The 23,585-nt window shown below is 39.0% G+C and overlaps 1 protein-coding gene across 1 annotated transcript; it reads right to left on the reverse strand.

The window, feature by feature from the left end:
• Nucleotides 1-18,857: 18,857 nt before the first annotated feature.
• On the reverse strand, nt 18,858-21,062 carry LOC104096197 (UDP-glycosyltransferase 90A1-like). The gene is made up of 2 exons (XM_009602529.4): nt 20,331-21,062; nt 18,858-19,878 (listed from the first exon to the last, which is right to left on the reverse strand). Exons 1-2 carry the CDS (start codon nt 20,938-20,940, stop codon nt 19,073-19,075), a joined length of 1,416 nt encoding a protein of 471 aa, XP_009600824.1. The 5' UTR covers nt 20,941-21,062; the 3' UTR covers nt 18,858-19,072.
• Nucleotides 21,063-23,585: the final 2,523 nt, after the last annotated feature.

Here is a 23,585-nt window from a genome sequence, read left to right on the forward strand (position 1 = left end):
AACTCATTATTTTATTGGTTGTGCAGTGAAAACGAGCAACTTGAAGGTCCTATCCTTACTCAATTGCCCGAAGATGACATATTTAATCTGGATCTGGCAGATGCGCAGAGTCAGGAAGAGAATAGTGAATATGACAACAATGCTGATGAGTCTAGAGATGACACACCCTTCCCTGATGAGGGTGATGATGAGGAGGAAGAGAATGCTGAACCTGATTTAACGAGGGAGCATGCTCCACCTCCCGTTAGATCAAGAGTGTAAAAGTCCCACGCGCCGTTTCATTCAAGAGAGATTCCCTACCTTGATCATTTTCCAAGTATGCCGGATGTGGATACCCTCACAAGGTATCTTAATGAAATTCGGACAACAATGTGGGATGAATCTAGAGAAACGGTGTTGTCAAAGGACATACTTTTTGATGATAAAGCGCGCCTAAGCAGGGCGGTGCGAATGTACAACATAAAAGAGTATCGTAAGATCGTGGTTCATGAGTCATCTCCGGATGTATAAAATGTTATTTGTCGTAGATGGTTTACAGGTTGTAATTGGATGCTCAGTGCGAGGAAGCTGAAAATAAATTGGCACCCACAATTGTGAAATGGACACATTTAGTGGGAATCATTTTAACTTGAATGTTGACTTGATTTCTCTTGTCTTGATTCCACACATTGAAGCGTCCATAAGGTACAAGATCAAAGAGTGTATAACATCTGTCCACCAGGTATATGGGTATACCATTACCAAAAGAAAGACATTTCTCGGGCGTAAACGTGCATTTGAAATTGTTTATGGTAACTGGTATAAGTCCTTTGCATCTCTACCCAGGTACATGGCCGCATTGCAACACTTTAACTCCAGGACTGTTGTTGAATGGAAGCTTGAACGGAGTCCGAGAATACCAGAATACATATTCAGATATGTGTTCTAGGCATTTAAACCAGCCATTGATCGGTTTGTGAAAGATCCTCAGTATCCCTCGATGATGACCCTTAACTCAGTCGGCGTTCACTATGCACATCTCGTGTCGGACGATCATCAGCAACCGTCGATGGCTCTAGGGGACCAAGAAAATACTGATCCCACTCATGTCGCGTAATGGACGTGCCCGCGATCAACAATGGAGCTGGAGGGGTCACCTGCGAAGTCCCTGGCATTAGCTGAAGGCTAAATGACGGCATATCATGAGGAGCATCGTCTGGCTCAAGGTGGTCACCCGACTGATAAACTCTAAAATCCTGAACAGGTGGCTCAACGCCCCCTTGCTGGGGACCACATCATCGCCGACCCCCACGACCTCGTGGGACACCTCTTCCTCTCTGGGCACGCCTGCCACGTCGATCACGTTCAGGCTCCACCACTGGCCCACGATGGTATTGCTCCGGCGGCAGATAATCAGCCTCATATCCTAAGCGCTCGTCATCTCGGGATCGCCTCAATGTATGGGAAGCCAGATCTGTAACCTGGCGGCCATACTCGTGCAAAGCTGTAGCTCCCTCACCGGTATGCTACTGCATCTGCAGCCCCAACTGGTAGAACAGATGTAAGCCAATAGCCTGCCCAACATGTAAAATATTATTTACGGAAAGCCAGGTTAATGTTATAAGTAAGTATAACAGATAACATACCCGTGCCTCATGCCTCCCGGCGTATGGAATGTACTGACCACCAGCGCAATGAACAGAATTCCCGACGAAAAGTTGGGTAACATTGCGGTACCAGCCCATATACTCATGCTCACCATCCGTACGCTCAGGTGGAGGGGGTGGCGGAATCAGGTCATGCCGACGGTCCCAAATCTCAATCTGTGCCTCTAGCCATGCCACGTATGTCTGGTTAACCCTGGAACGATCATCTCACTAGTAATGTGTCCTAAGCCAAGCGGGCGGAGTAGGTACAAGCTGCGGTCGACCAAACTGGCGACTCGCTCGGTGAGATGATGCTCGACAATATCGAGACACATAAATGGGACGGAAGAGCTCCACATAAGTCGGTGCTCGCGCAATAATCGGGCAAACCAGCTATTAACTTGTCGTTGTATGGCCTCCATATGAACTATTAAGTAAAAACAGGAATCGTGAGTAAACACAATACATATAAAGCCAGGCCAAGTAAACTTAGTTTGAAAAATATTGTTGTTTTCTAATGTTATTTTCTTACATTTGTTGACTAGAATTCGACAGAGTTTGTGTTTGAATTATCAACTTTTTTCAGATATTTTTGAGTTTAACAGATAATTAAATGATTAATTTCAATATCTACAAAGATACTAACGCTAAAGGGCACTACATTTTACTACGCTAAAAGGGCACTAAATTATAAATACGAGCACTACATTAAAATTACGGGCACACGATACCACTACAGGGTACTAAAGTCACATATTCATATATGTACAACAATAACATCTACATAAGATTAATTATTCCTAAAATAACAATTTATCTATTTTACTAATATTTTAGCAAATAACTAATCTAAATCGGATAAAAATAATAAATTAATTTAATCATAAAATAATCACGAAAAAATATATACCACAGTAAAAATTAACTAATTATCATTATTTTTAACAACTAATAACAATTTCTCTATTTTACTAATTTTTTAGCACACTAATAATATAATCCGGATAAAAAATAGCAAATTAATTAAATCGCAAAATAATCACGAAATAACATAGAACACAGTAAAACATAACTAATAGGCATTTTTTATACATGAGTTTTAACAAAAAATGAGTCGGAATACCTCGATTTTAATTTTTTGAAAAGTTAAAGATTTGGTAATTTTGAGCCGAAACGAGCAACCCACTACGGGATAACGCCTTATACACGATGTGGGACCGAGAATCTACACTTTTGTGGGACCGGTGGGCTCTAACCGAGTTTGTTTTGGTTAAAAATGGTGGGGGGACCGCTGGAAAAGGGTGTGTGTGTGTTCTGATTCTCGTGTGTTGGGAAGTAGGCTTACATACTTTTTTATCTAGGTATAGCACGGTATATATGCGCTATAACTTTCCACCCATTTAAAGTTTAAATATAGTACGGTAATACACCGCGCTATATCTTAATGGATAAATATATTATTAGTGTGGTATTGCACCGCGCTATATATATATTATGATCCCCAAATTTTTTCCCCACATATTTTAATTTCTTTGAGTAAAAAAGAACCGAACTTTGGTTTTTTGGCCGTTAATATATTACCTTATTAGTAGTATCCAAAAATATCTCTTTAGGAAACGCTATTAATTATTGGAAAGCAACTTGCAGTTCGTCAACTTCATGTTTGCGGCCACTTTAATCGCTTTGGCGCTTCTGAATGATCAAGTGGCAACATTCACGACTCCCTTGAAACTTTCAAAAAAGTCTGCTCTTGAGTTATTTAAAAAATAAAAAGAAAACAGATGAAAAATAGACTACTTAAGATATCGACCTTCCATGCCACCAATAGGAGAATGCTGAACAACAAAGTTTTTAGTGGAGCGATTGTATGGGTCAAAATCTGTCCCATAATATTTAAGATAAAGACAATACTAAAAAAAAGAATTTTCGAGTCGTCGTTAGTCGAGGTCGACTATGAAGCAGCGAGATTCGTAATTAAGATGTCAATAATGATCGAGGTCGAGCACCGTTGATGAAACTGTAACAGCTAGTTTTTGAAATAGGATATTAAAGAAAATATTCTAATGAATATTCTCTACACTTGTACTATTAGGATTTATTAGGAATATGTCTCATATAAATAGAAAAATGGACAATGGTATGGGGCATGTGACATTCATTTGACAAGAACAAATTTTTGATAAAGGTTCTCTCTCTATCTCTCTCACTAAAATACAAACCCTATCTTTTCATCAAGATTCTCGTTCATATTATTCCATATTTTTCCATCAGATTCGAGAATAATACATTCTAAGATTTGTCTGTCACTCATCATTATCAGGAGGAACAACCACCTAATCCATCCTTTATTGGGTGAATCACTTCTCCTATTTACTTAAATATCATTTATTTTTATTTATTGCTATTAAGTGCTACATTATTGCTCATACTTTTTGGAATAGTTATTGCACGCTGCTATCAATCTACCACCTGATCTGTTTGACATTAGTCACGTTTTCGGAACTCATGTCTAGAAATATTATTTTTAACTAGGATTAACCTATATTTAACCGAAATTAGTCGTTTGAACCAAGTTTTACGTTTTTGGGTCAAACAATTTGGCGTTGTCTGTGGGAATTTCTTAGTTATGATTTTAGTTTCTTCTAGATCTGTAGCCAACACGGGTCACTAACGTAAAAAAAAAAAAAAGGCACTCCTTGCTTTGTACGTACAAATCCCAACATGGCAGGTAACCGAGACGAAAGGACGAGAATAATAAGTGACCTCCCAACTAACCTCATGAACGTCATCAACTAAAGATGTGAAGCGGCATATGAAGACACAAAGCCCAATGCCTCCCACAGGTGAGATGGGTCGCCGCCTCCTTACTGCAGCTTCACAAAATCTCTTGGTAAGGGAGCCTCCACATCTTTGGGGGAGGAGACGCCCCCAGCTGTAAAAAAGCTCCTCGAAGCATGGCTAACTGACATGCTAACCAGCGTCCTCAACAAGTCCGCCCGGGACGCGACTATAGAAAACGTAAGGACTTGCACTAAACAACTGATAGATGAGCAGTGCAACTAACTCCCTCCAATGACAGGTATTACTCACAATATCATTAATAATGTAGGTGATAATGCCCTCGCAACCATTTTGAAAAGTATGGAAGAAATGGAGAATGAGAACAAGGCACTCCGAGATCAAATGAAAGAACACCAGGAAAGGGTTGATAAAATATCGGGTGCCCCCAAGTTGTTGCCAAAGAGAGGTGCCGACCGGTTTGTTGAACAACCGTACAATGATGATGCAGCCCTACATGCTATACCAAAAACCTTTAAAATGCCGCCCTACCTCAGGATATATGACGGCACAACCGACCCCGAAGATCATGTGACTCATTGCGTCACTGCCGTAAAAGGAAACGACCTCGCCAAGGAACATGTGTCTTCCATTTTGCTAAAAAAGTTCGGCGAAACCCTCACTGGAGGAGCATTAACATGGTATTCGCAGCTACCAGCAGGCTCCATCGAAACCATTGAAGAAAAGGCCGACAAGTTCGTAATGGCCCATGCAGGAGCCATAAAGGCCGAGGCCAGAGTGAACGACATATTTGCCATCAAACAATCTCTGGGAGAGGGATTGAGGGACTTCCTCGACCGTTTCAACCGAGTAAGGATGACTTTGCCAAACGTGTCCGAAGGGATGCCAGTCGCAGCCTTTCAGAACGGGTTGAGCACGGATGTTTCAGAGCAACGAGGAAATTGTTAAGCCGATTGATGAAGTATCCTCCGACCACTTGGGATGAGATCCACAAAGCTTATTGTGCCGAAGTCCGTGCGGATGAGGACGACCTCAATGGGCCAACCCACCGGCTAACCTCAGTACAAGCGAAGTCAAGAAAGGATCGAAGGTCCATCAAGACCCAGGACGGTAACCCATCGGAACGACCGAGGTATGCCCCTTACTTTCTACTCACAATTGTTGTATGTCACCCACAATTTTGTCATGACTTTCCCCCTAAGAAGCATTTTGCATAAACTCGAGCTATTGGGAAGGCTAGCCAAATGGGCCATCGAGCTGAGCGAGCACGATATCACGTACCAGCCGCGAATAGTGATAAAGTCACAAGTACTCGCTGACTTCATCGTCGACTTCAGCGCAAAAGTAACGCCCGAAGTTGAAAGAGAAGCCGCCAAAACTTCCCCCCAAACACAAGACCGATGGGTCCTATACACCGATGGCGCATCCAACGCGTCAGGGTCCGGACTGGGACTCGTACTCGAAATCCCAACCGGCGAAGTAATTCGCCAGTCCATAAGGTGCCCGGACATGACTAACAACGAGGCCAAGTATGAGGTCGTAATTGCAGGTTTGAGGCTAGCACTCAAGTTTGCTGCAAAATGATTATAACTACGCTTTGATTCCAAAATCGTAGTCAACCAAGTCATAGGGACTTTCCAAATTAGGGAACAAAGATTGCAAAAATATCAGACCAAAATTTGCAAGCTGCTACCTGAGTTCGACGAATGTCAGCTTGACCAAATTCCACAAGCACAGAACGCTGAGGCAGATGGCCTCGCTAAGCTAGCCGCAACCATAAAAAAAATTACAACCAGAGACAGAAGTGTGGTCCACCTCCTCAATTCGTCGCTAGACCAAGTCGAGGTAAGAAGCATAAACTTACTTTGGATTGGCGCAATCATATTATTACATACTTGTAGGACGGTAGACTCCCAGATGATTAAAAAGAGACCAAGAAACTGAGAATGCAAGCGGCCAGATACAATATCATCCACACCGACCTGTATAAGAGAACTTACAGCAAACCTCTAGCAAAATGCTTGGGTCCAAACCAAACTCGACGCGTCGTTGAATAGGTCCACGAGGGCCATTGTGGAGTTCACTCCGACAATCGGGCTCTGATCAGATGCCTCATAAGGGCATGATACTACTGGCCCACCTGGAAAAAGGAGGCCCACACTTTGTAAAAAGATGTGAGTAATGCCAAAAGTATGCCCCAATGATTCACAAGGTGGGCGATCACCTCCACATGGTCACCTCACCTTTGCCGTTCATCAAATGAGGAATGGACATCGTAGGCCGTCTCCTAGTAGGACTAGGTAAAGTACAATTCCTTTTAGTTTTAACTGACTATTTTTATCTGTGGGTGGAAGTAGGAGCATTCGCCCAAATACGGGAATAGGAAGTAATCACCTTCATATGTAGAAATATAATATGTCGTTTCGGCCTCCCCAAAAAAATCAACTGCGACAATGGACCCCAATTCACGGGAAAGAAAACTGCTGAATGCTTCGAGAAATGGCATATCAAAAGAATACTATCAACCCCATACCACCCCGCAGTAAATGGGCAAGCAGAATCCTCCAACAAATCAATACTAAACATCATGAAGAAGAAGCTCGAGGATGCCAAGGGACTGTGGCCATAAGTCTTACCAGAAGTATTGTGGGCATACCGAACAACTCCGAAAACGAGCACAGGAGAGACACCCTACTATTTAGTCTATGGGACCGAGGAGGTAATACCAATAGAGGTCGAAAAGCCTAGTCTAAGGTATTTCCATGAGAGCGGCACAAGCAAGGATGATAGCCGAAGACAGGAACTCGATGAAGTCGACGAAGGAAGAGATATGGCTTATATAAGAATGCTCACCCAAAAACAGCAAGCAGGGCGTTATTATAACAAGAAAGCAAAGGCCAGACCGCTCAAAATCGGAGACTACGTACTAAAAGCTAAAACCCAAGCGAGCAAAGATCCCAGGGAAGGTAAGCTGGGAACAAATTGAGACGGTCCATACAAAATCACAGCAAAAGCAAATAAAGGATCATTTCAAGTAGAAACAATGGAAGGAAAGCTGCTACCAAACAACAGGAATATCAACCACCTCAGGTACTTCAACTTCTAAAGGAAAGAGTGCCCCCAAGTCATACTTTTTTTCCCTCACTTGAGTTTTGTCCCAATTGGGTTTTCTCAAGGAGGTTTTTAACGAGGGGATGAAGGGAACACTCTAAGTCGAAGTATGCGAAGTCAAGGCCCGAATTTCTGTTTCATTGCTCGACCTCTCACTACTCTCCAGATCGACCTATGAATGGACTAGGTAGACCAGGACGGGGACTGGAATGCCAGCCAACACCCAAAGTCTATAAATTTCTCCAAGTATGTAACAAATGCAACAATGTCAAGGCAATAAACTTTACACTTACCATCGCTTTTCTCTCAAAGTTAGGTTATGTTCGACCTCGCTCGAACTAACACCTACCGGCCCTCGGCTGAAATCAAATTCAGGTTATGTTCGACCTCGCTCGAACTAACACCTACCGGCCCTCGACCATAATTAAAGTTAGGTTATGTTCGACCTCGCTCGAACTAACACCTACCGGCCCTCAGCCATAATTAATTTAAGTTATGTTCGACCTCGCTCGAACTAACACCTACCGGCCCTCGCCCATAATTAAAGTTAGGTTATGTTCGACCTTGCTCGAACTAACACCTACCGGCCCTTGGCCATAATTAAATTTAGGTTATGTTCGACCTCACTCAAACTAACACCTACTGGCCCTCGTCCATAATTAAATTTAGGTTACGTTTGACCTCGCTCGAATTACCACCTACCAGCCCTCGGCCATAACTAAACTCAGGATGCATCCGACCTCGCTCGAACCAACATCTACTGTCCCTCGGTCACGACTAAGTTCAAATATGTTCGACCTCGCTCGAAAGAAACACAAGCAAAAGACACACAAGTATAGAAAACTACTAACCACAGAAAATGAAATAGATGCAGAAAACAATATTGTCACGACCCAGTTTCACCTATAGGTCGTGATGGCGCCCAACACTACAGCTAGGCAAGCCAACTAATAAGTCAAACATACATTGGTTAAACTTTTATTCCAAGAAAATAATAAAATACCAACTTCTACCAATGTGTGTGCCAAGACCCGGTGTCACAAGTGAATGAGCATCTAGTATATTATACAAAACTCCAAATACTGTCTGAAATGAAACTGATAGAATGTAAATATAAGAAGAGACACTGGTAGCTGCAGAACGGCTCAGAAAAGCAGCTCACCACTATGCCTCGGGATGACGTGGGTATGTGATGATAGGTCCTCCACTAGTACCTGTCTCAGATCCTACACAAAAAGTGCAGCAAGTGTAGTATGAGTACGTAAACAACGTGTACTCAGTAAGTATCAAGCCTAATCTCGAAGTGGTAGAGACGAGATGGCCGACTTAGACACTCACTATGGATCAATAATAATAACTGAAATAAAACTAGGATATTCAAATCAGCATGATTTACAGAACTTACAATAATTTATTTAATCAGCAGAAATAACCAAATTCCTTCAAATGTAACAATTCTCAATATATTAATTGAATTCCTTCAATTCAAATAAATTCTAATTTATCAATTAAATCTCATTTACAGGAGTAACAATTAATTCCTAAACAAGCAAGAATAATAATTCATTAAATTCCAAGGATTTTCCAATTTATTAATTAGCTTCACAAGCTGAAATAAATTATTAAAGTATCGTGTAATTATTATTATTATTAAGCACGATTTTTGCCGAGGACGTACGGCCCGATCTAGAGTGTCGTGTACACTGCCGAGGGACGTGCAGCGCGATCCATAGATGCATCTATTATGCCGAGGCGTTCGGCCCGCTCCACAAGAAAGGAGGACATTTTCTTATGTGCCTCCGGAAGAAGAGTATATTTATTATAAGATAAATTTGGGAGGAGAATAATTTCTTTTAATAATTAATTGATTTAAACAAAAATTAAGCATATGAAAATTTCATATTTTTCTACCTTTCATAACAATTCACAATATATACATCCTTTATTTTAATTAATAAAGAATACAATTCACACAAGTAATTCATGCTTTGAGTCTTAAACTACCCCGGACTTTAGCATTAATAGTAGCTACGCACGGACTCTCGTCACCTCGTGCGTACGTAGCCCCCGCAATTAGCCACAATTATTCAATTTAATCCCTATGGGGTAATTTTCCCCTCACAAGATTAGACAAGAGACTTACCTCGTCTTGCTCCAATTAATCCACTATAAGGCCTTTTCCACGATTATCCAACTCTGTCTGGCTCGAATCTATCCAAAATAATTCGATACAATCACTAAATATTATAGGAATCAATTTTATAAGAAAATACTACATTTTTAATAAAAATCCCGAAATTAATTAAAAATTCGTCTGTGGGGCCCACATCTCAGAATCCGGCAAAAGTTACGAAATACGATAACTCATTCAATTACGAGTCCAACCATACCAGTTTCACTCAAATCCGACTCCGAATCGATACCGAAATCTCAAAAATTCATTTCTATGAGATTTCTAAAAATTTCCCAAATTTAAATCTCAAAACACTAATTTATGGTGAAACCAACGATATACTTGTATATGTAGACCAAATCCAAGTTAGAATTACTTATCCTGATATTTTTTCCTTGAAACATCTGTCAAAAGTCGCCTTTGCTCAAGCTCAAGTTCGTCAAAAATGGCAAATGGGACGAATGTCCTCTGTTTTTATAACTTACAGCTCTGTCTAGTTCGATCAAGGAGCTCGATTAGGGGAGCTCGATCTCGGGAGCTCGATCTCAGGGAGCTCGATCTCAGGGAGCTCGATCTTGGGAGCTCGATAAAGGAGCTCGATCTTTGGAGCTGGTCATGGCCTCGATCACGCCTCAAGCCTGGGACATGGTCATGGCCTCGATCAAGTTCGATCTTGGGTCTTGATCCTGGCCCTCGAGCCTTGCCTTCGATCATGGCCCTCGAGCCTTGCCTTTGATCGTGGCTTCGATACTGAGCCTCGTACCTGGATTTGATATCTGGGTTCGATCGTGGGCTCGATATCTGGGCTCGATCTGGGGTTCGATCATAGCCCAGAATATACAACAGAAGGAAAAATTGCAGCACTTTTTAAGTCCAACTTTTTATCCGTTAACCATCCGAAACTCACCCGAGGCCCTCTGGACCTCAACCAAATATACCAACAAGTCCTAAAACATCATTCGAACTTAGTCGAACCTATAAATCACATCAAACAACGCTAAAACCATGAATCATACCCCAATTCAAGCTTAATGAAACTAAGAGTTTTCCACTTCTACGTTCGATGTCGGAACCTATCAAATCAACCCCGATTGACCTTAAATTTTACACACAAGTCATAAATTACATAACGGAGCTATGACAATTTTCGGAACAGGATTCCGACTCCGATATCAAAAAGTCAACTCATCGGTCAAACTTCCAAACTTAAATTCTTGTTTTTAGCCATTTCAAGCCTAATTTAACTACGCACTTCCAAATAAAATTCCGAACATGCTCCTAAGTCCAAAATTACCATACGGAGCTGTTGGAATCATCAAAATTCTATTCCGGGGTCGTTTTCTCAAAATATTGACCGAAGTCAAATTTAGCACTTTAAGGCCAACTTAAGGAACCAAGTGTTCCGGTTTCACCCCAAACACTTCCAAATCCCGAACCAACCATCCCCGTAAGTCATAAATCATTACAAGCACCTACGGAAAGTTTTATTTTAGGGAACGGGGTTCTAAAAGTTAAAATGACCGGTTGGGTCATTACAAATATGGGCATTTCATTTCATACTTAAACATATTTTACAAAGGCTCGTGAAGACGCATACAAAAATACACAAGCTTACAACAAAATAAATAAAAGAGGAGAAAAACTACTAGTCGCCACCATCAGGACCTTCGACACCATCGCTCTGACCACCTGGGTCATCTCGACCTTCCTCTTCATCATCACCATCTCCCTCAGGGTATGCAACATCATACTAGGTGTTCTCTTCAAGCTGGTCCATGCCCCCGTCCCCCTCATCGTCACCAGCCTCAAGCGTGGTAGGATTATATCCACAAGCGACCCGAGCCTCGTGGGCCTTAACACGAACATCGTCAAGGGCGGCTGCAGAAGTAGACCCCACCTTATATAAATCTCGAAACACGTCCAACTGAGCTTCAACATGAATCCATTCCTTGTACAGGTCCCGGGAACGTTTGGGAAATTTGAGGTGCGAGAGGAAGATGTTTGCGCAAGAAATTGAGCCTTTTCAACCTCTAAGGCGACCACCCGGTCCTGGAGGAGAGAGATGTATTTTTCCAACTCTCTGATCCTCTCCTACAATCTATCTTCTTTTGCCTTTGCCGTAGATTGGTCAATTTCTCGCTCGGCCCGGAGAGTCCTATTTGCCAACTCTAACATCTCCAATTTTCTCCGAGCCTCCAAACGTGACGACTCTACCTTCTCAAGCACACTCTGTTTCTCGGCGACTTCGCTATGAAGGACCTCCATCTGTAGGTGGCACTCTTCCAATTACCTGCGCAGCTCAATCACTTGCGTCTGGAGGTTGCCACATTGGGCCTCTACGGCTCTACTGACTTCGAGCTCTTCCTCCTTAATTCTCAACGTCCCCTCAAGGACACTGCACTTCTCGATGACTCTCACTAGCTCATCATCTTTCTCCTTCAACTCATCACGAAGGGCCTACAAATTGCCGCCCTCCCCAAACCGCCTACGAAACTCCCGGTACTTACCGCGATACTCAAAATATTTGCGTTGCAACCTCGAAAATATCGCCTTACACTTCTCCTCCCTTCGGACGCTTTTAATCTCCAAGATCATGGTCTACTGTCATAAAAATAATGAAAAAGAAGGAAATTAAAAATGAGAACGCCCCCGCTAACAAAGGAAAAGCACTAAACAAAAAAAAAACATAACAAACAGAAAAACGAAGCCCTAAAATACTCACCCTGAGAGTAAGGCCGACTATGCTCCTCGACAAGGTAACATGGTATAGCTCCTTTAGGGTTTCGCACTCTACGTCGGAGCAAAGAGGGCCGAGGGAAGGGATTACGTTCTCTGTGTTCTTCTATAGATCACGATCCATGAGGATCTCAATGGTCCGCGTAGATCCCTCCAGCCTCACATCGAGCTGGGTAAACCCTTCCTCCATTATCCTCAATTCTACAGCATCAATGTCTAAACCCATCTCGTAGACGTCTTCGGCATCACCTTTGCCTCTCTCATCGGCTGGCAATGAAGTATCATCAGCCGGCTGTAAAGTCGACTGTCCCTCTTGTCGCAAAGTGTCAGAAGCCCTAGTGGCCAGCCCTTCGGCTTCTATCATCGCAGAAGGGAAAGATACACCCTCGTCGACCTCTACCGACCTCGGAAACTCAGACGGCGACCCGATATCGTCTTCAATGACAATAGTCTCCGTCTCACGAAGTGTGAAGTCATCCATCACCGAGTCAATGGCTCAGGCAACCCCGTCGCCCACGTCTACCGATCTCCTCTTACGGGGCATTAGGTCCCCATCACTTGGCAACAACTCCTCTTCCTTATCTATGAAATGTTATAAGGGAGAAGCCGAAGCTTCCGTTGACGACGTCTCCACAGATAAAGAAGGAGTTGACTCGAAAGTAGCAGAAGGCGGGACCGAGGAATGACCAGAATCAGCCGCGGTTGTAGAAGAGGTGAAAACTTTCCTCTTACGGAACACAGGTGCGGGAGCTCTTGACCTCCTCGAGGACCCCCTAGCTGAAAGTAAGGGAAGCACAAAAGGATACGAGAGTTAGCCAAAATAACCACAAAAGAGAAATAACCAACAAGACAAAGACAAGAGTAACTTACCAGACGAGCGGGGTGCTGGCCTAAACCTCTTGAAGAAGCCTGGCCACTCACGAATTCCCACGATGTGAGGGAGGAGTTGACCGACCCAACCAGAAATGTCCTCGACCAAAGGAGGAGGCGAGGTATTGGCTGCATAAGAATAAGACAAGGGGTCAAAATCCACAACTAAGAAAAATAAACCAAGTACCTACATGCAAGGGAGTGAGGCGCTTACGAGTACAATTCCAAGCTTCAGGGAAACCGTCGACGTTGGCTACCATGTCCTAAGTTCTAACGAAGAAAAAGGTGACCCAAAACTGGCAGTTAGCCTTATCGTCCATCTTCACCACCAGGAATTTGCCTTCTCAGTTGCGGAGATTCATCATCGCCCCCCTATAAAAGCTGGGGGTGAACAGGTGCATCAGATGTCAAAGTGTGATCTTGACCCCGGCCAACTCAGCGAACTTGTGAGCATCTATATGAGCTTGTAAACATACGGTGCGAGTTAGGACAGGCAAACACCGTAGAAGCGACATAATTCCTCCACCAGCGGGAGGAGAGGAAAGTGTAGGCAACGTGAAAGGGATAAGCGTAGAATGCGCAATACCCAGTACGATGGTGATGCACCACATCCCACCCGACAAAGATCAATTCGACGTGGTCAGGAAGACCGTACTTCGCCTTAAGCTCTAACAAATCAGCCTCTTTCATCGCTGAATTAATGGTTCTGGGTTCGCCTTTAGGCAGTTTTGATAAATAAGATATGGCATAGGGATTATGAGGAACTATATCCTCCACAGTCGGGAAACTTCCATCCTCTGCGGCAGTGGGAACATTCTCCACATGTGGAAGAAGAAGAATCGCCAGAGGGGCCGGGTCCCTTTACTCGCTGGGCCCAGAAGGTACGTTAGACGTATTTTCAACAAAAGAAAGGATGGTATCAAATAATAGAGAATTAAACATGATAGGGATCGTTGGAACAGAAAGAAAATATGCACAACAATGGAGGAGGAAGAAGAAGGTACAGAATTTTGGTGCAAGGATTTTGTAAAGGTTGAAATTATACCCACACACCCCTATTTATAAAAATTTCTAGCATCAAAACCGAGAAATTGATTCATAATTACCTTGCACCATAACCGGAGCAGCAGATTCAATCAAAAGATGCACGCGAAATGAAGCAACACATCGGAAAAATGCATTATAATGACGCATGACGTCATGACGTCACCTTGATTCATGGACCGCACAACTCTAGAGTTTGCGGTTCACAAAGGGCCACGCTGCCAGCTCGTCCCAATCATCACGACCCGGTCAGGTCGTCCAATCGTTTCGACCGCAGTTAATAGAATCCGCTCATCAAGCCTGCCTGGGCCCGACCTCAATAAGCAGATGGACTAACTGTAAGGGTTAAAATCTGCCCTAGAATATTTAAGATAAGACAACACTGAAGAAAAGAGTCCTCGAGTCGTCATCAGTCGAGGTCAACTAGGAAGCAGCGAGATTCGTGGTCAAGATGTCAACATTGATCGAGGTCGAGCACCATTGATGAAGTTGTAACGGCTAATTTTTTAAATAGGATATTAAAGAGAATATTCGAGTGGATATTCTCTACACTTGTACTATTATGGTTTATTAGGAATATGTCTCATATAAATAGAAAAAGGTACAATGGTATGGGGCATGTGACATTCATTTGACAAGAACAGAATTTTGATAAAGATTCTCTCTCTATCTCGCTCTTACTAAAATACAAACTCTATCTTTTAATCAAGATTCTCGTTCATATTATTTCATACTTTCCCATCAGATCCGAGAATAATACATTCTAAGATTTGTCTGTCACTCATCATTGTCAGAAGGAACAACCACCTAGTTCATCCTTTATTGGGTGAATCATTTCTCCTATTTATTTAAATACTATTTTTGTTATTTATTGCTATTAAGTGCTACATTATTATTCATACTTTTTGGAATAGTTATTGCATGTTGCTATCAATCTACCACATAATCTGTTTGACATTAGTCACGTTTTCGGAACTCATATCTAGAAATATTATTTTTAACTAGGATTAACCTATATTTAACCGAAATTAGTCGTTTGAACCAAGATTTATGTTTTTGGTTCAAACATCGATAAGTACTATTTCATTCTCAATTTAGAGTCTTGGTTTTGAACTCCGAGTATATATCTAGAGTCGTATTTGTTGGAAAATATTTTACCACCAATGTGGAACACTACAAGAAAACCTTAAATTACTTGGAGATTTTACCTGAGAATTTTTTCCGCAGATAATTCCTGCAAATTACCATGCGAAAATCTAATAATTCCTAGATTCTCGAATATTTACCTGCCAATTCGATTTTCCCAAGTAAATCCGTAAATAAATTTGGCGCCATTTAGCGCCAAAATATTACCTGGGAAAATAATCCCCAAATATCATTTTTGTGGGTAATTTCGCAGATAAATAATAAAAAATTATAAAAGTATTATTTTCATTGTGATTTCGTAGGAACTTCCGCAAGTACTGTTACTTGCGGTTTTAGTTAGGGATTATTTCTTGGAGATTTACATGTGGATTATATTACCTAGGGAATTACCTAGGAATATTTTATTGTGATTTTAGTTGGGGATTATTTCTTGGGGATTTACCTGGAGAATTTATTAACTAGGTATTAACTTGGAGATTTTATTGCTGCGATTTTAGGTGGGAATTATTCTTGAGGATTGACATGAGTATTTTATTAGCTAGAAAATTACCTAAAAACTTTGTTGCTTCAATTTTAGCTTGAATTATTTCTTAAATATTTACTCGAGAGTTTTATTATCTTAAATTTATTATTGTGGGTTTAGCTGGAAATAGTGTTTTGGAATTTACCTAGAAAATTTATTATCTAAGAAATTAACTGAAGATTATTTGTATGATTTTAGCTGAAAACTTATTTTTGCGAATTTACCTCAGTATTTCATTGATATGGTTTTGATTGGGAATTTGTTCTTGAAATTTATATGGAAATTTTATAGTTGTTGATTTAGTTGGATATATATTAACTTGAAAATTTTTCTGTGAGATTTTATAGCCACATATTTAACATTGAAATTCTTTCAATACACTTTAAAAATATTATTTGAAATATAAGAAAAAGTCATTTTTAATTTAAAATTTATTCTTTTAAGCATTACAAAATCATGATATGTAAAATTCATCCTTCAGGATTGATCATATCTATTTTATATATTATCGATTTATTTGTAGGTAAATATAGTTAAAACATTGATCCTATATAAAACTTAATTTTGTGAGATAGGTTAACTGGGTTGAATATTACAAGTCATTGAGCATAATATAGTCGTTTAATATTTTTGTTTTCAGAACAAATTTAATAGCAGTTTAATTATCATATCTGTAGTTATTTTAAGAATTAAAATTTTGATATGGTTAATATAAAGGGATGTAATAAATCTAATATCTTCATACACTAAATTGTGAATAAGTGAATAATTTAAGTTAAATCCTAAATAGAGAAATATTAAGTTACATTTATAAAATATAACTAATTTTTATTAACTTCTACTTAATTATGTGATATATGCTGGATTGAATATTACAAGTTATTGAGCATAATATAACTGGTTATTATTTTTTGAACAAATTCATAAAAAAATAATTATCATAAATCTAGTTATATTAAGAATTACGATGGTATGATTGATATAAAAGGATATGATAAAGCTAATATCATAAAAAATATACTAAATTGCGTATAATTGAACAATTTAAGTTTAATTTCTAAGCAGAAAATATTAAGTTATATTTATAAAATATAACTAATTTTATTAACTTTTTATCTTACATACATGTATAGTTAGTATGATGAAACTTAATTGTGGTATGTTGCTTAAGTGATATTAGTTTGTAAAATATAGTATTGAAATTTATTTATCAAGTGATCTTATGATTCTATTTTCTAACATCATCTCTTGATTAATTTCTAACATTATTATTGAAATAATGTAATCTTGCTTACGTTGTTGGAATTAGCAAAACAATTCTTATCAATTGCTTAATCAATGTACGATATGTTTAATTCTTATTAGTTAATGTATTTTCTTATAAAACATTTAATGTGTTATTTCAGGATTATAAATAGAATTTTAGAAAAAAAATAACTATGAATATATTTAATTTAAAAATGTAATCATAATTTTATTCACTTGTTTTTACTTGAAAATATTTTTATTTATTTATGGAATCTTTATTTAATGCACTATTTTAAAAAAATGGATAAATTAGTTAATAAATACTCCATGGGAAGAGAAGTAATAGTTGGAATATCCTCTTGTCCCATATTGGCTAACAGGTGTGAGCCTGATGCCACAGAGTCCAACAGTTATGGATTACACCTAGTATGGGCTTTTCATGTGATGTAACTTTCCAAGTCGGGAGTCCAAAATTACTTTGTATAACAACAATAATCCAGTATAATCTCATAAGTGGGGTCTGGAGAGGGTAGTGTGTACAAGTTGCTGGCACCCACCATATCTTGCTTCGGGGCCGATCTCTTGTATCAGAGCAAACAAATTCAATGATTTTTTATATTCTATTTATTTCTTTTTATTGTTGAGTTTTTCCCACCATAAACAAATTTGCCGCATGGATTGGATAGAGTCCCCTGATCTCGACATTCAAGCATGAATCCCTTGAGCGCTTCGGCGGCGGATAACAGCATGGGCAAAGCACCCAGTTCTTATTGTATTCACCAAAGATAGTCTTGCTCGCTCCTGATGCCACAGAGTCCAACAGTTGTTGACTACACCTAGTATGGGCTTTTCATGTGATGTAAGACCTTACCCCTACCATGGGGTAGAGAGGCTGTTTCCGATAGACCCTCGGCTCCATCCCTCCAAGAACTCCCCACCTTGTTCTTGGGGTGACTCGAACTCACAACCTCTTGGTTGGAAGTGGAGGGTGCTTACCACTAGAGCAACCCACTCTTGTCTCCAAAATTACTTAGTAATAATAATAATTAACAGAAGACACAAAAATATGTATTTAGAAGGTTGCCTTAATAAGAAAATAATTCTGAAAATAAAAATGTTATGACAATATAAATTTTTGCCTAAATATTTCTAAAGAATTCATTTGGGAATTTATGGGGATGTACTTGCAGATATTTTCCTAGGAAAATCCGCAAATAAACTCCTTTCTCTCGTGAACTTTTACCAAAAGTTTCATGCGCTTTTTTGGTATTTCTCACCAAAAAAATCCGTAACTAATTTACGTGCGGATCTAAAATCCCCAGCTAATTTACATGCGAATTTAAAATTTTCAGGTAACTTATCTAGAGATTTTTAAAATCTGCAAGTATTAATTACCTACGAAGGTTTTCCATCGGATTATTTGTGGAAGGAAAATCCGCAACAAAATGAATTACCTGCAAATTTTCTTTTATAATTCTCAGAAAAATTTCCATTTAATACGCTATTTCTTGTAGTGGAACTTGTTCGCGCTAATTCGAATTTAATCGACCCCACCGCAAGTACCGAACATTGAAAGGAGCCGAAAAAGAAATAGAAGGATGGAACCCTTCTATGGAGATTTTTATATAGCAGGAGAGATGCCCAAAATGACTCTTAGCTGCAAGCCCACCTATATGTTGTAGACTTAACAATCTATTAACCATAGGATACAACTAAATAAACTACAAACTCCTTATTTGATAGCATGATTAAAGCAAACAGTCTATTATTGAACACAAATATGCCCAAAGCTGGCTTTTAAACATCAATTAAAACTTGTTTTCCGCCGCAAGCATCATCAATAAGGAGGCATAATGTTGACCAAGATGATCCACCTTCTTTCATAGCTTCCCATGCATTTTCTCCCATTTCTTTCACTTTCTTCCTCACCCTTTTTCCCTTTTCACCTTCCATTAACTCTCTCACCATTTTTTCAACCTCTTCCGCTTCCACAAAACCCCTCGTTGATCCATTCCTTGGCATAATCCTTAGTCCCACACCACTTTCCTCAACCACAAATTGTGCATTTAGATGCTGCTCAGCCATAAGGGGTAGTGCCAAAATCGGCACTTTGGCACATATGCTTTCCAAAACAGAATTCCATCCGCAGTGACTTAAAAACCCTCTGATGCTTTTGTGCCTTAACACCTCACACTGATCTACCCATTCTTTCACTATCAATGCTCTATCTTTTACCCTCTCTTCAAACCCCTCCAAATGCTCCAATACTTTTGGTCTTGTCACCCATAAGAAACTCGTGTTTGATAATTCTAGTCCTCTGGCAATTTCTTGTATTTGCTCGGGGGAAATTTCTGCCTGAGTACCAAATGCGACGTACAGAACAGGTTGTCTGTCGGCCAACTTACTGTTGAGCCATTGCATCCATGTTTCATATTTTTTGTCGGGTTGCGATAGCTGTGCTGTCATGGGCAGCTTGGCTAGGCAAAGAGGCCCAACACACCAGGACTTTGGTCCGAGGTGTTGGTTCCAATAGTCTGCAAATCTTGGTTCCAGTTCGTAAAAGCTGTTGGTGATCATGCCACGGCTGTTTGCTAGGGAAGAACCTGTTTAGACATAAATAAACATAAATATATTTAAGTACTAAAAGCTTACTCTCTGCAAATGAGATGCAAATAATTTTAATGTGGAATCATTTAGTGATGGAGCCAAAAATTCTAACAAGGAATTCAAGAAACACTACACTAAAAGTTCTCATTATATGAAAAGGATTCAACAAGTTAGTTATATACATAATTTTGTTTTACCCTATATACGCACAGTACAATTGTCCGGCAAAGAGAATTCAATTGAATACCCTTCACCATACACAGTTCCGCCATTGGAATCATCACAGTCCTGCATCCAAATTTCACCGTTACAGAAAAAAAATATTTTCATATGTTTGGCCCAAGAAAAAGACTCCGATCCACATGTGAAAGATTGAGGCATATTGAGACATAAATATGCATATGTAAACGTGATCTTAAACTTCAGATGAGATGATCAACAAAAATACCTTGCTCTAACATGAAGTCCACGGCTGGACCTTTGGGCTCAAGATCTCCAAAAGGAGGTTCAAAATCATTTCTAGTGAGCTTCAACCAGGGAAAGGTTGAAAATACGAAAGGCTCGTCTGGTGAAATAGCTCTAGCCTGAGGACGTTCTATGCCAAGAATTTGGTATAGGGTCGTGGCGAAAATACTCATACCAAAGAAAAAGTACCTCGGGATACCAAATTTTTCAGCAGATTGTTGAGTCCATCCAAGAAATGCATCAGATATTATACATGTCGCGGGTTGCAAACCTAGTAAAGCTTGCTCGAACAGCGGCTGCATCAGCTTAGCAGCTCTCGCAAATTGATAGAAAGAGGACATGGAGGGAAGCTTCTCGGTATTTTCAACACCAGGAGGAATACCATCTACGTCTTTAGGAAAAGGGAGCTCAATTATTGAGATGGTTTCATCTTGTAGAAAATCACGAATGGAGGGGGCGTTTGCAGGGGTGGTGAAAATGGTGACGGCGACAAAACGGTGGCGCAAAAGGGTGGCGAGGTGGAGAAGAGGAATAGTGTGGCCATGAGACATGAAAGGAAAGATTACAAAGTGTGGTGAAGGAACTGTGCCCATTTTAGTTTTCTTCTTCTGGAAAATGAAATTTGTCTGTGCTGTGGATTTGATTGATATCTTAGCAAAGAACGTGGTCTCATCTATATAGCAGTCGGTGCCTTGACCTGTAGTCAGCAGGCGGCTATATTTGGCACAGGGATAAACTTGATTGGCCTCATCGATTAAATAGATCTAACAAGATTTTAACCATAATTAAGGAGACAAATTTTGTGGAAGTAATCTCCAACTTTGATAAGAAAGTGATTGACATTATTCCTCCAAAACAAATTAGAACTTTCTTTGAAGTTAGAATAATAGTTCAATTCTCCAACTTTGGTAATCCTGCAAAATAATTTAAAATGTTGTTTGCATTTCTAAATTACAGTAATAATTTAAGTCAAACATACAACATTCTGATTTAATCAGTTTCGTGGAGATTAAAAATCAATTTTGTGGTAAATGTCCCACATAAGTGTGAAATCAACATTCTGACGCTCAAGCCTCAGTTTAAGTGTGAAAGTCAATACCAAATAACTTAGTAGGTGTTTGGACATAAAAATTACTATAATGTTTTTAAAAAAAAAATAGTATTTGGGGTAAATTGAAAAATGGTATTTGGAATTTGAAATTATGTTGCATTCTTGTGAGTGGAGAAAAAAAAAGTGAAAATTTTGAAAAAGTTGTCTTTTGGAAAAATTATTTTCAAAAACTTACAAAATTTCATGGACAAACACATTTTTAAAAACAAAATTCGAAAAAAGGGATTTCTTTTTTTATTTTGTGGACAAACGGTACTTAATAATGGCAAATGGCAGTTATTGCGAAGACCCATACTAAGAGCATGTTTGGACATAAGAAATTTTTCTCTTTTTTTCAAAAAAATTTACTTTTTTTCGAAATCAACGTTTGTTCATAAAATTTTCAATTTTTACTTGAAAATGCATTTTGGAAATTTTCGAAAATTTGAAAAACTCCCAAAAACTGTTTTTTTAAAATTTTCACTCAAATCACTCACAAAACTTCAAAAACAACCCAAAATTATATTCATGTCCAAACACAACTCTAAATTTGAAATACCATTTTCATTTGAAAAAACTTTTCCCCCTGTTTTAGAATTTTATAATTCTTATGTCCAAACGCCCACTAAAGCAAAGGAAAAGCCAAGATATATTTCAAGAAGTATTTTCATTCATATAAAATGTGAGAGCTAGCATGCATGTAAACATGAGATTTGAATATAAGGGATCTGCACTGGATCTGGTCCTTGAGATGGATTTGTGACTCTTTACAGATCTGTTTTTAGTTTTATGATTCAAATTTTTTTTTTACAAATGTGAAATTTACTTTTACACATAAAAAATTTATATTTATATAAAAAATATCTAAAAAGATCATTTTCATAATTTTAAAATTATAAATGGGCTTAATGTACAAATAGCACTTTAACATATTGTAAGGTTAAGACCATAAAGAGTTCAAGATGCAGAGCAACGCACGATCTTGTGGAGATTAACTGATTAATATACACATACAGTCCAAATTCAATTTTTGATAGTCAGGCTATATCCTGGTCTTCTCCAAATTTTCTTACTCCAAAAGTGATATAATGATACTTTTACTGAAATTTCCACAAAGCAAGAGAAAAAGTTAAAAATAAGAGACGATTGCGCAGTATTCTAATGTGGATCATAAAATGGCGTATCATAGAAGTTCTTTTTTTTTTTTTTTTTTTTGTGTGTGTGTGTGTTTCCATTGTGGTATGGCCCAAGTCGATCGAAGAATTTTGTAGTCTTGTTGGAAATTGCAAAAAGGGTAACCAAAGTTTTCTAAGCAAAGCTTTAGCTGTCACAACGTTTAAACGATTCTGCGATTTATTTATTATGCGTTTTAGATGGGTTTATGACCAGCGCAGAATTTCTGTCGATAAAATTGAAATAAGTTAGCGTGCTAGTTAAGGAAGAACTGTGAAAGACATTCTGAATTGATTGTGGAAAGAGGGTGAGCGGTAAAATTACACCAAACTAACGAAAGCATAATGTATCTTTTGCATACTTTTTAATCACCTGCTATGATTAATTAATGTATATTTTTACTTAATTTTGTGTATACATCGAGTAATTCTTTTTACCGGGGTAGAGTCTCACTGGATGCCTTTTGGTTTTATCATTATAAATCTTTCCAGATGAAGTAAAACTATTTTCTTGTGCTCAGTACTTTTACGAATTTAAGTTTTGTGCATTTATAGTGTATAAACTTATTCGATTATCTTGACTGATAATATGTAATTATTTAGGATAAATGTGATATTTATTATTTATTATAATTAGTTAAATTGTACTTGTAATGTAAACATTCAAGCCATGTATAACTTAAATCCCTATTTTAATTGATTGAACTAACAGCTGTGGAGGAATGCTTTCAGTAGCATATTTGTCAGTAGGACCATAACCATATTGCCCACTGGATGATTTATGAGTGAGTACTATATATATATATATATATATATATATATATATGACACCTTGCATGTTGGTCTACATTTAGCGACAAGAAGTTAAATTGACTGCACTTTGGACTTTTCGGTATAATTTTAGTAAACTTTATCTATACACTTCACGCCAAAATACTGAATTCAAATAACCCGCCCTACTCGGAGGTGTACTGAT

The sequence above is a fragment of the Nicotiana tomentosiformis genome, chromosome 3 (assembly GCF_000390325.3).
Source record: "Nicotiana tomentosiformis chromosome 3, ASM39032v3, whole genome shotgun sequence".
Taxonomy (NCBI): domain Eukaryota; kingdom Viridiplantae; phylum Streptophyta; class Magnoliopsida; order Solanales; family Solanaceae; genus Nicotiana; species Nicotiana tomentosiformis.

What these genes read in the sequence shown, in the direction of transcription:
- LOC104096197 (XM_009602529.4), bottom strand. Translation starts at nt 20,940, where the DNA reads ATGGGCACAGTTCCTTCACCACACTTTGTAATCTTTCCTTTCATGTCT. An exon ending in GGACTTCATGTTAGAGCAAG is followed by an intron (nt 19,879 to 20,330) that starts GTATTTTTGTTG and finishes ATGTCTAAACAG; the next exon opens with GTTCTTCCCTAGCAAACAGC.